Below are 12,368 nucleotides of genomic sequence, written 5' to 3' on the forward strand. Positions count from 1 at the left end.
GGCTCAGTAACTTGACTTGGATATATAAATGCTGGTCTAAGACAGTCTGAGTTATGTTCATCTGGACTCCATCATGTGTGGTCCAAAGAGAAGAATCCCAACGACGACTGTAATAAAGCAGAGATGATGATTGGAACATTTATAAACTTATAAAGAGCCTTTCCTTCAGACTGAACAGTCCAGTACAGTAGCTGCATCACTGCTGATGACAAAGCAATCAGTGTTGATCTCTGGCTCCTTCTTACCTTCACTCCTCCCCGAGTACTTTGCCCACAGACTTGAAGGTGCTGACCCTCTATCCCACAGCTTCATACTCTGCAAACTGCCCCAATGTTCTCTGGAGGTCACAGAGAAACTAAGTCAGCAGAACGTTATCCACAGCAGAGGCCATCATGACGGACCCTCTCTACCCATGCTTTGTCTTCATATCCTGTTAATGAAAGTCAGAAAATAATCTTTTACAAGGTGACAACCGTATGTGGCGCCAGTGTAGCTCAGCCATTAAGACGCGCCCCATGTATAGAGGCACACTACTCGACGCAGAGGCCCTGGGTTCGACTCCGACCTTCGGCCCTTTGCTGCATGTCCTCCCCGGTCTCTCTTCCATCATTCCCGACTCTATCCACTGTCCTGTCCAATGAAGGCAACAAAAGGTTTAGATTTTTTGACCTGAGTGAGTTGACAGGTAAGGGTGACTTAGTTTCCTCACCGTGTCGGGCTCTGTGAGTGAGGGTGAGAATTTTGAGCTTGATCTTTTACACAACGGGGAGTCAGTGAAGAGATCTGAGGATGGGGGTAATGTGAGACCTGGTGAGGAGTCTTGCAGCAGCATTCTGTGTTGACTGCAGGCGATTAAGCGCAGACTTGCTGAGTGACGAGAGGAGTGTGTGGCAGTCGTCGAGGTGAAACTACAGTTGAAACTAAAGTTCTCAGTTTACTTATATTTCTTAGGTGGACATAACATGATCTGGTTACCTGCTTAACATGGCTGTCAAAAGATGATGATTTATCAACTATTACTCCTAAATGACGTGGGCTAAAGCCAACAGCAGAGGAAAGGGGCCCAATGTTGTGATCCTGTGAGCTGATTGGATGGAAAGAGCTCAAGGCGGTAGGAATAAGAGAGGAGCTAGCATGAAGTGGATGAGAGTTATGATGCATATTGGACCTAATAGTCATTACTTTATCAACACAGAAGGAAAGGAAGGCATTGCAGTCATCAGCAGTGAAACATGGTAATGTGGAGAGCGCTGGTGAAACAATGTTTTAAATAGTTATGAAACGTTGGGATTTCTTTTTGATGAAGAAATCAGGTCAGCAAAATAAGCCGTCCAGGCTTCCTGTACTGCTTCTTTAAAAGAACGCCGGAGATCTTTAAGATGTAGGCGATGCACTTCCACAGACGTTCAGACCTGTGACAGTGTGGTCTCAGGCAGCAGACAGCCTCTGTTATCCACTGACAACTGTTGCAGGTAGCCCGAGTCCTAACCTTTAAAGGTGCCTCTTTGTCCAGTAACGTGGAGCAATGACCATTAAAAGACTGCGTTAAAAACTCAACATTGTGAGGATTTATATTAAAATCACAGCAGGAGTGTGCTGAGAACTGGTCGGCTGTATTTCCTGTCATGATGCCGGCATGCAATGTTCTTTTAGGACAGGAAAGGTCATCAATTACACAGAGATCAAAGGAAATACATGAATGATCACTGATCAGTTGGTCTTCACAGCAGATATCATTAATATCTAGTCCCAGAGATGAAGGTCCCAGGTGTGACCCCTCCTGTGAGTGGGGCTTTAAACATGTTGCTTGAAGATCAAAGATTCAGTGATATTAAGAAATTCAGTGGCTACACAGTTTGTGACATCATCAATGTGCAGGTTAAAATCAGCAGCTAAAAGTGCTCTGTCCAGCTTCATAAGAGAAGTCAGAAAGTGAACTCAGGTAAAAAGTGAGCAGCTGGACCAGGAGGTCGATCAATGAGAACACCACAGTGAGACCTCCACCGCGGCCTGAGCGACGTGGAGTCCCAATAACTGAACAGTCCATGGGGCACAGTTCATTTAAATGAACACATTCTTTTTGTCAGGTTTCAGTGTAGAAGAGAAGAGACAGACTGTCCCTTAAAATAAGTCATTTAATATGTGAGCCTTGTTACCCACAGATCTGCATTAATCAGACACATTTTAATAGAGGAACGGGGCCTTCGGGGGGCATGCAGGTTAAAGGATCACTCGCCCAGCAGGGTGATGCTGACTATGACGAGGGCGTGAGTGCTGGTTAGTGATCCTGACTGGGATGAGCATGATTACAGGAGTGAAGGCAGAGATACAAGTTACAGAGTTAGTAGTGACCCCTCCTAGCCAAGAGTGGTAACTGATGGTGTGTGTGTGTGTGTGTGCGTGTGCGTGCTCCTGAGCTACAATCATCCAGGAGAACCAGGAGAGAAGCTGCTGTCTGCTGGACTGGAGGATCCACACTGCAGACTGGAGACACTGAGGTACAGACAGACAGACAGACAGACAGACAGACAGACAGACAGACAGACATGTTTTGTCCCTCAGCTTGTTTTCCATCTGTATAAATGATTTGGATCTTAAATGGAGAAATCTAATGTAGGTGTACATTTGAAGAATTGAATTGTGGGTATTTTGTTGTCTGCAGACGATGTTGCTCTACTGGCTGAATCAGAAGATGATTGACAACATTTGTTAAAGACCTGCTGTTACAGGTGGAGGTTGTTGATTCATCAGAGTAAAACACAGATAATTCACTTCAGAACAAAGGGTGTTCCAAGCAGGAGGAAAATGTTGACTCTTGGGACGGTTACATTGGAATACACACCTGAATATAAATATCTGGGATCTTCTCTTGATGAGTTTATGACTCATGAAGCTGGAGTTAAATGATTGGCTGGTTGGGCTGGCAGAGCACTGGGGTCTGTTGTTACCAAGCTGCAGATATGTAAAGATGTTGGGTGTTCCACTTCCTCTCAGCTCTATGATGCATGTGTTTCCCCCACACTGAATGATGCCTCAGGGATATGGGGATTCAAAGACAGTAAAACTTCAGACGTTATACTAAACAGAGCTGAACGCTGTTTTTGAGGCGTTCATAAATGTGCTCCTACTTTGGCTGCTCAGGGCGACGTGTTGGTTTCCTGGATCTATACAGAGAAAATGTGAAATGATACGACTGTGGAATCGTTTACTGAACATGTCAGAACATCGGATCAATAGGAAGGTTTTTCTGTGGACTCAAATGTACAAGTCTCCATGGGCTGCAGAGCTTCATGCTGTTTGTGAGGAAGCTGGCTTACAGTATATATACAGGAATCATTTATCATGCAGCCTGAACACAAGTAGAAAAAGTGATTTGCTAGATTAGAATAAAAATGGTTCAATGATATCTTGTTAAAACCTAAATTAGGAACATATATCCAAATCAAGCACAGTTATGGTGCTGAAGCTTACGTTACAGCAAACTGAACCAGGAGTCAGAGGTGTTTAGGTGCACAGGTGAGAACAGGAATCCTTCCTCTGGCTCTTGAAGTGGGCACATTTAAACACATCCAGGAGGAACACAGGCTGTGTGAGCTTTGTGAGAATGAATCACATTTTCTTTTGTATTGTCCTTTTTATGATGAGATCAGAGCATCCTTGATGAATGAAATGTATGCTGAAAATCCTCAAATGTTTTGGTGCTCTGACGACGACAGGATGGAACGTTTGTTTGGCTTTAATGTTTATAAGTCGGCCATTTTTGTTTGTAGATCCTGGAAGAAACGTCAGGATGGTTTATTTCTTTAATATTATTTCTGTTACGTGTCGACTTCTGGTTTCTGCTGTCTCTCTGCCTTTTTATGGGCCAGACATGTTGTTTATGTCTGACAGTAATAACACAATCAATCACACACAGACAGACAGACAGAAGCTGTCTCTCTGTCTCTAACTGGTGACCTTGCTGTCTGATGGAGGATGTGAGTGAAGCTGTATGAAGTCGATTCTGATCTGGTTTCTTCCTCCAGGTTGGACCATGGTGGACCGCACAGACTGAAACCTGGTCTGAGGAAATGTGAGTGTGTTTGAACTTTGATTCATGAGAACACAGCTGCTCATGTTGGGCTCCACTTTTTGTAATTGTCTTGACTGAAGATGAATTTCAATCAGGATTGACTTTCTGTTTTTGTCAGTGTGGCTGTAAAGATGTACGAAGTGAACAAAGTGAACAGCAGGATCCAATCAAAAGAATCAATACATTTGATGATCAGTGAAGAGAAGATTCACTGTGTTTCTTCCAGCTCTGATCTTTCTGCTTCATGTGACCTCTGACCTAATAACAGTTTGAGACAGCAGATGGTTCACAGCTTCTTTGTGCTGCACTTTTATTACTGACACTTGATTGTGCTCTTATCCTGGGCTCCACACATCCTGACTGCCATGTTCACTAACTGTTCATTTCATTACAGCTGCAGTGTTGAGTTTCAGTGCTGCCAAATATTCACAGTTAAACATGAAATCTAAGTTTGACTGACTTTCAGAAACTGTCAGTAAAGTTGTTTTTGAATGAACAGATGATAACCTGCAGCTGTGTTGTGTCTCCTTCTCTCCATCAGACGCCTGTGAGCTGGAAGTGGACACAAACACAGTGAACAGAAAACTCAAACTGTCTGACAACAACAGGAAGGTGACATATGTGTGGGAGGAGGATCAGTCATATCCTGATCATCCAGACAGATTTGATTATTGGCTTCAGCTGCTGTGTAGGACTGGTCTGACTGGTCGCTGTTACTGGGAGGTCGAGTGGAGAGGAAGTGTTTATGTATCAGTGAGTTACAGAGGAATCAGGAGGAAAGGAGACAGTGAAGAATGTGTGTTTGGATGGAATGATCAGTCCTGGAGTCTGAGCTGCTCTGATGAAGGTTACTCTGTCTGTCACAATAAGAGAAGCACAAACATCTCCTCCTCCTCCTCCTCCTCCTCCTCCTCCTCCTCCTCCTCCTCTGGTAGAGTAGCAGTGTATGTGGACTGTCCTGCTGGCACTCTGTCCTTCTACAGAGTCTCCTCTGACACACTGATCCACCTCCACACCTTCAGCACCACCTTCACTGAACCTCTTTATCCTGGGTTCTGGTTCAGGTTGTGGTCAGTAGGTTCCTGGTTGTCTCTGTGTTCTCTGTAGGTCAGAGAAACTCTGCTGACTGAACATCACTGACTCTGTTCACTGACTCAAACTCTTTCATGAGTCTGATTTCATCACTTTGATTTGAATCATTTTATCAGGTTAAAAACTCAAAGATATTTACTTGTAAAAAAGAACTCATGATTTTGATTCATTTGTGTTTCTGTTCTATTTTGAACGATGTCGTCGTTTATTTGAATAAAATCTTGACCTTTGATCCTGAAGGAAATCATTTCATCTCGTCTGTCATCACTTTGAACACATGTGACGTTTGTCTTGTAACAGGTGACCCTTTGTGTGAGACCACATGGACAGAGATGTTGGAACACTTTCATAAAGCTCACATTCACCATATTAACACAGCGGCCATTTTCTTCTGACGTTAAGTTCAGGGTGAGAGGCTCAGATACTGTTAGCATGTTGTGCTGCTGCACATGCATGTAGCCTGGTCCAGTTCATAAGAAACATTAGTAGCTCAAGAAAACCTGCAGACCTCTACTCACAGCTGACACACACTAATAACAGACATGATTATGACAGCAGACGTGCCTTTATGGGGCGCTTCACGTTACCTCTGCCTGAATCTAATGCTTCAAAGAGGACTGTCACGTATAGGGCCATGTTGACCTGAATAAACACTCATAAGATCAGTTTTAAAAAGAGATTAAGAAACACAATTATTCTAAAAGAAATCAGTTCAGCCTCAATGTGACATTTTGTATGTGAACGTGGATAAAACTCAGACTAATTTACATCAACTGAAGCTAAAATAACCATCTACTGTTGTGGTGACACGATGAATGTGAAAGAGTTTTTCTTCTGTTTTACTTGTGTTTTATTTCTGGTGCTTTGTTTCTCATGTCGAAGGTCGTCTGTTGTGTCATCTTGAATGTTTTGTCTTGTTTTCTTTTGTATGGACCGCAGGGAGAACTGTTGTTACTGCGCGTCCATGTTTGCTCGTGACAGCAACAGGCGTTGTTCATCGCCAATCAGACCGTGAAGAGGAGCTGCGTGAAGATACATGTTGGATAGAATGAGACCGGAAGACTCATCAGCACAACTTCAAAATAAAAGTGTTCAACAAGTCAGGAAGCCACAGAGTGCATTTAGGTCAGGACTAAATAGATTAGGCTGTATATGGAATTAAACTGTGACTAACAACTGGATTAAAGAGTTTAGAAAGAGTCCTTAAGTAGAATATCTGACACCAGAGAAGATCAAAGGTGGGAATATGCTCACCTAAATGTTTTGCGCCCACTTGAGCTCCTTCTAGAAATATAGTTTTCAAACCCTGAGCACAAAAACCAGAATAAATTGACCCACAACAACTTGTTTTTAATCTCAGGGGATACCTCTGATCATAAAGCCTTTAGTGACAATGAAGAAGATTTTTAAAGCACAGCTCAAAAATAGCAGCAGACAGATATTATATTGGAAAGGTAGATATAACTTAGAACAAATGACATTTTATTTGTGCATCAATTTAGTTTTGATGAGTTTTTATAAAGAGGTCTAATTTAAGGATCATATAGTTTCACTTTTTAACAGTCATATTGAAACGCTCTTTACCACAGAGGGAGTTATAGAGATAGAGCTTGCAGTGTGTTCCTCATGATGGATCACATGATGGGCTACATGCAATTTAGCATTCAGCTCCTTTAATCAGGTATGAATCCTAGTATGAAGTCCCATTTAGAGCACAGGTAATCCTTACAAGTCAGTATCTGGATCAGGTTGATCCAAACCAGTTTTCTTTGAACAACCGGGATAAAAGTAAGATGGATTACCTGATCCATGATGATGAAAAGAGGATTTCCAAATGAAATGAAACCTTTTGAACAACCTGGGAGCGGATTGGAGGAGAAGAGTCGCAGTTATGTGACACTCAATCAAACTTTTGCCTCAACTTTGTGTCTCTTTAGATTTGACATGAGATTTTTATATTTCTGCTGTTTGCCAGAAAATTTAATGTCCGAATCAACACAATTATAATGTAAGGTGCAGCTCTGTTTCCACTGAACTCTTGTGTAGCTGCACAGGTCCACCTCAGTGTGTGTGTGTGTGTGTGTGTGTGTGTGTTGCAGCTGACTTGTGGGCAGCGTTAGGCGGGAGGACAGAGTACCAGACCTCAGAGAGACTGGAGAGTCAGACCCTGACTCACCCTCCTCGTCTGTTTGGATGCTCCAACAAGACGGGCAGGTTCATCGTAAGTATCTGGTCCAGATGATTAAAACCTCCTCAGTAACAAGAATCATTTTAAACACATTCCTTCAAACACTTCAGTAAGCTGTTATCTTCCTCATGAGGCTGAATGAGTCCTCTTCAGTGTGTTGTTTCTCAGACATCGATGATGCGCAGATGAAGAAAAGAACTTCCGTTGACACCGACTTGTTTGTATATAAGCACAGATTCATTACAAAGAATCAGCATCAGTCAGGCTTCATGAATACCTGGGAGATCACCTCGGCCAAATAGTGTCTCCCCGAAACACAGTCCAACATGCACTTATATATGTTCCAGGTGTGTTTATGTGTCTCTTACCATGTGTTTCACATGAGGACGAAACCCCTTTTCTTTCCCCCAAAAGGCTCCTATTTCATCAACGTTAGACGGGGTCCTCTTCTCACTGACATGTTTTCATAGTATCCTATACCTCGTTTTAGACAGGGCATATGGCATTAGTTTGTCTACTCCTGCACAACAACTTTCCAGAGTCACTTGTAAGCAACTCACATCTCAGGTCAGGTACTACATATTTCCCCCCTTCGAGACGACACAGTCTCGAAAAAGAGAAAATGACGCACTCAGAATGTTTATGACATTCCTCCCGTCCATGCTCGCTACAGCATAACTTTAGCAATAACTTTGAAGTGTGAGAGCGTAAAACCTATCTGGCAGCCATCTCTTCTGTCGTATCCATCAAACAATCCAGACAGGAAGATTCTCCCACGGTCCCTCTGCCCCAGGCAACCACATATAGTACTTCAAGTCACTTGAAACGGAGAGTTCTAAAACTTTGTATATTAACAAATTGTATGCAAATGTTTGTGGGAACCTCAGAAATAAAAATGAGAAACTGTCCAGAGTGAGGCTGGTCGACCCATCGCACCTTCCTGTGGACCTTTCCGACCTAACACCTCTATCCCTAAACACTGGAGAACAAAAAGAGAACACCTGAGGTCCCAATGTATTTGCATTATAATAGAAAACATGATTCTCAAAGCAATCAAAGTAAAGAAACCCCATACCTTTCACTCCTCATACGCCCCTGTTATAAACCCTTAAATGTTACTCATGCAGTTATAGCCAACTCAAAAACTAAACCCAAGCATTATATGTTACTCGGATTGTCACTAACATAAATGTCCGATTTTCATTTCGCGTGCACTAGTGTATAATAAAAAGTACAAAGTATCCATCAATATCACAGATTACAATATAATAAAACATCCAATACTGTAAAAATGTGTAGAAAAACATGTTAACATATCAGACTGTTGCTCCTCAGCAACATCAGCTTCTCGTGTAATGTACTCTCAATGTCATATTTAAATCAGGGTGTGTTGTTGTTGTAGTCCTTGTTCAGGGTCCTCTGTCCATTTTCACTGTCCATGTTTGAATGTTTGAGTCCATTCAGGCTGTGAGGATCTCTGGACAAGCAGTCACCCTCACATTGATCTCCCACATGTTGTCCTGGGAAGAAAGAAAATACCAGCCAGTATCTTGCAAAAACATCAAATGCAGTATATTGTAATTCATTTTCACATGATTCCATTTCCCCCCTTTACCCACACTGATCCCCATACATCAAACACTCAACAACAAGAAGTTATAAGATAACATCAAAAATAAATGTCGAGATTATAATAAAGTCAGATATTCAAAATGGATATTTCTCAACCATCTCGCCTTCTATCGCCGCTTCCTCCTCATCTTCACTCGGCTCATCCCTACGTAGTAGCGGCATCTGAGCGTTATCTCCTGGCATCACAACACAACCTCATCAGTATCACAGCCTTTGCAAAAGTCAACATCAGCGTACAAAAACAAAACATCACACACAGTGATAGAATTACTGCCACCATAATCTGAACCAATATAGCTCCCATTGGTCCTAATTTGTCTTGCAACCAAGCATTAGCGGACCATCCAGCTCCTTCCGATGGGCCAAACGCATCCCTAATGAGGCGCAACGCATCGATGACGCTAGTTATGTTGTCAGAGTTATCAGGAATCAAAGTGTAACAGGCATCTCCAGTCAGGTTTAAAGCTACACATAGGCCACCTTGTTTGGCCAAAATATAATCAAGAGCCATGTCATGTTTCAGCAACGTCAATCTGTGACTCTTCTGTGTATTTGACAAATATTCAAAACCTCTTATAGTCTCATTTGCAAAACCCTGTAGGGTGTAAGTAATATGATCAATATGATCCGCCAAGAATGTTACACCATACCACGGAAACAATCCTATACCCCATTTAGACCTGTGTGTTGGCAGATTTTAACAATGCGGTTTTTCAACACACCATTCATTTTTTCACAAACACCTTGGCTTAGCGGATGGTAAACGGCTCCTAGTCGCTGTTTAATTCCCAATTTTTGTAAAATCAATTTCACCGTTTTATCCAAACTCTTTTCCATTATCTGAGGATCTACGATCTGGGAGTCCCCATCTGCTTATAACCTCACAGCACAAAAACTTGGCAACAGACTGAGCGTCTTTCCTCCTGGTTGGACATGCTTCAGGCCATCGTGAAAATCTGTCCACTACAACTAGCATGTATCTTTTGCCTCCAACTGGTTTTATCATGTCAACAAAATCCATGACCAATTCACGCACGGGACCTGTCGGAGTTGGAATGTAACCAGGAGGAACTGTCACACCCCTCCGAACATTATTTTTTAGACAGATTGTACTCCTGCCTATGACATGATCAATTTGTTCAAGCAAGTACGGTGCCCAAAAACCATACTCCTTCGTGATCTTTCTCCTAACTTCCCCCCTCGAAACATGAGCTAACCCATGTGCTTCTTGAACCATCAGACCTAGCAGGTCTGGGGGTGCCACCATCAGTCCCTCATGATTCCGCAACAGACCAGTAGAATCTTGAGTGGCACCTCGGTCTCGCCATAACTGTTTGTCCATCGCAGAAGCAGCTTCTTGCATTGAGACCACATCTCTAAATGTAATTTTATCTTCCAAGTCCACCTCATGGGTGACCAGAAGAACCTTGCCCACTCTGTCTGCTCCTGTAACTGCTTTTGCAGCCTCGTCAGCTGCTTTGTTACCTTGTGTGACCCTTGACGTGTCCATTTTGTGTGCCGCGCACTTAGCTATTGCTATTTCTTTAGGTTTCATCATTGCATGCAACAATTTCAGTATCTGAGCATGATGCTGTATAGGAGAACCATCCGTTTTCTTAAACCCTTGATTTTTCCACCAACTGTATTTGATTAAGTTTTCTAAGTGCAGTGTTGGGCAGTAACGTCGCTACAAGTAGCGGCGTTACTAGTTTAACTACATTTCTCAGTAGCGTGGTGGAAGCGTCGCTGTTTTCTGAATCAGATAGCTTTTCAGTAGCTTAGCTCTTTTATTAACCAAGTAGTGCAGTAGCGTCCACACAAGCTACATTTTTACAAACATCTCTGAAGCTCAGCGCAGCGGAGCTTTCTGCTGCGGTCTGAAATAAAAGGATCAGTCAGTGACGCCACCGCCATACACGGCCGTGTATGTGGAGCCGACAGAAGCACTTCCGTATGACGGTGACATCACCGACCAATCCTTGGGCTGGCTACAACGTCTCTGCTGCAGGGGAATACAGACAAGTCAGCTTGCTTGAGTGAGTTACGTTACTTGATGGAAAGATGGCAGAGGGTGAGGAGGACGGAGACGAATTGATCCCGAGGGAGTCGCCGTGGCCGTACCTCGAGGAAATACATGAGTTTGAATGAAACAACAGAGAAAAATGATGTGTTCAGGTGCTTGCTGTGCAACCCCAAGAAGAAGCTGCTCTCAACGTCCAAGACTTCGAACACAAATTTAAGAACACACATTCAGGTGATTCCAGAATAAGCTAACACAACCATCGCCAACCAAGCTAATTATCCCAAGTCAGTGCAGTCTGCAAACACCAGCTAACAACTTGCAAAAGACAAACTTAAATAATAAACAAATACAGTAACGTTACATATAGGAGGTAAGAGGTGGGGAAATGAGGGAACAGAGAAACACAAAATCAAAGTATGGTGGTTAGTCAAAATTATTAGCTTAAAATGTATGTAGATATAGCTACTAGTACAGAGTGGGCCTAATAAAAATACCACTTTTGAAACTGCCAGTTATATGTGATACTGGTAGATGGATAGAGTACTTTATTAATCCCAAAGGGAAATCAAAGTGTTACAGCCACTTGACATGAATCAAAATACAAAAACAATGAGGTAGGTAAAAGAAACAAATACAATTAAAAGGCTGAATTATATAAATAACTAAATAGACTAACTCAAATATAAAATATAAATATAAAAGCTGAAACTAGAATACAGCCTAGAGAACCCTAACGAAAACTATAACTATAATATACTGTTTGCTGAGTATACACTGTTTAATTGTGTTAATGTGCTACAGGGTAGGACACTGTACATTAGTGCAAGTCAGGTGGATATTGCTATGGTAGTAAGGTGCATGATTGTCCATGGATGTTAGAATTAAGTGTGCATTGATAGTTGAATAATACAATATACAAAATTGTAGAATTTTATTTCTTTTGTAGAGGGTCCACCCAACTAAAATGGCCTCCATGGAAATGGAACGTGAGCACGCCAGGAAAAGGAGTGCGACCCGGAGTGAGGAGGAACACCCTGTTCCCCTCATACAAGGCAGTGTAGCACAGTATTTCAGGGGTAGTACCCCCACCATAACCCAAGAGCGATTTGACAAGTTGATCCTTAACTTCATCATTCAAGGACTGCATCCACTTCACACTGTGGAGAGACCAGAGTACAGGGATTTATTCAGAGAGATTTTACCCTCCAGGCATTTGATTTCAAGGAGAACATTGGGAAGAATGCTTGAGGATGAGCATTTATCAATGAAAAGCAAACTGACTAAGACTTTGTCCAAACAGAACCATGTATGTACCACAACAGATGCATGGTCATCAAACAACAAAAGCTTCCTTGGGGTGA

At 42.4% G+C, this 12,368-nt stretch overlaps 2 protein-coding genes across 2 annotated transcripts in view; both read left to right on the plus strand.

Moving 5' to 3' along the window:
* Window positions 1-12,368, plus strand: part of LOC138608375 (NLR family CARD domain-containing protein 3-like) — a 186,272-nt gene that overhangs the window by 24,853 nt on the left and 149,051 nt on the right. Inside the window, exon 2 of the mRNA XM_069680950.1 lies at window positions 2,754-2,787. Within this exon, the coding sequence (XP_069537051.1) occupies window positions 2,754-2,787 (34 nt within the window). The remainder of the gene's footprint in view (window positions 1-2,753; window positions 2,788-12,368) is intronic.
* LOC138608551 (stonustoxin subunit alpha-like) lies at window positions 2,888-5,289 on the plus strand. Its single transcript, XM_069681155.1, has 2 exons — window positions 2,888-2,936; window positions 4,575-5,289. The coding sequence occupies exons 1-2, from the start codon at window positions 2,888-2,890 to the stop codon at window positions 5,177-5,179; spliced, it is 654 nt and encodes a 217-aa protein (XP_069537256.1). The 3' UTR covers window positions 5,180-5,289.

Source organism: Semicossyphus pulcher, unplaced genomic scaffold (genome assembly GCF_022749685.1).
Source record: "Semicossyphus pulcher isolate SPU_LCO1_2020_fin unplaced genomic scaffold, fSemPul1.0.p SCAF_5, whole genome shotgun sequence".
Classification (NCBI taxonomy): Eukaryota; Metazoa; Chordata; class Actinopteri; order Labriformes; family Labridae; genus Semicossyphus; species Semicossyphus pulcher.

Excerpts from the sequence above, each read along its gene's own strand:
- LOC138608551 (XM_069681155.1), top strand. The coding sequence starts at position 2,888 with ATGAAGCTGGAGTTAAATGATTGGCTGGTTGGGCTGGCAGAGCACTGG. Across the intron at positions 2,937-4,574 it reads TGGGCTGGCAGAGCACTGGG|ATAACCTGCAGCTGTGTTGT; the intron begins GTCTGTTGTTAC and ends AATGAACAGATG.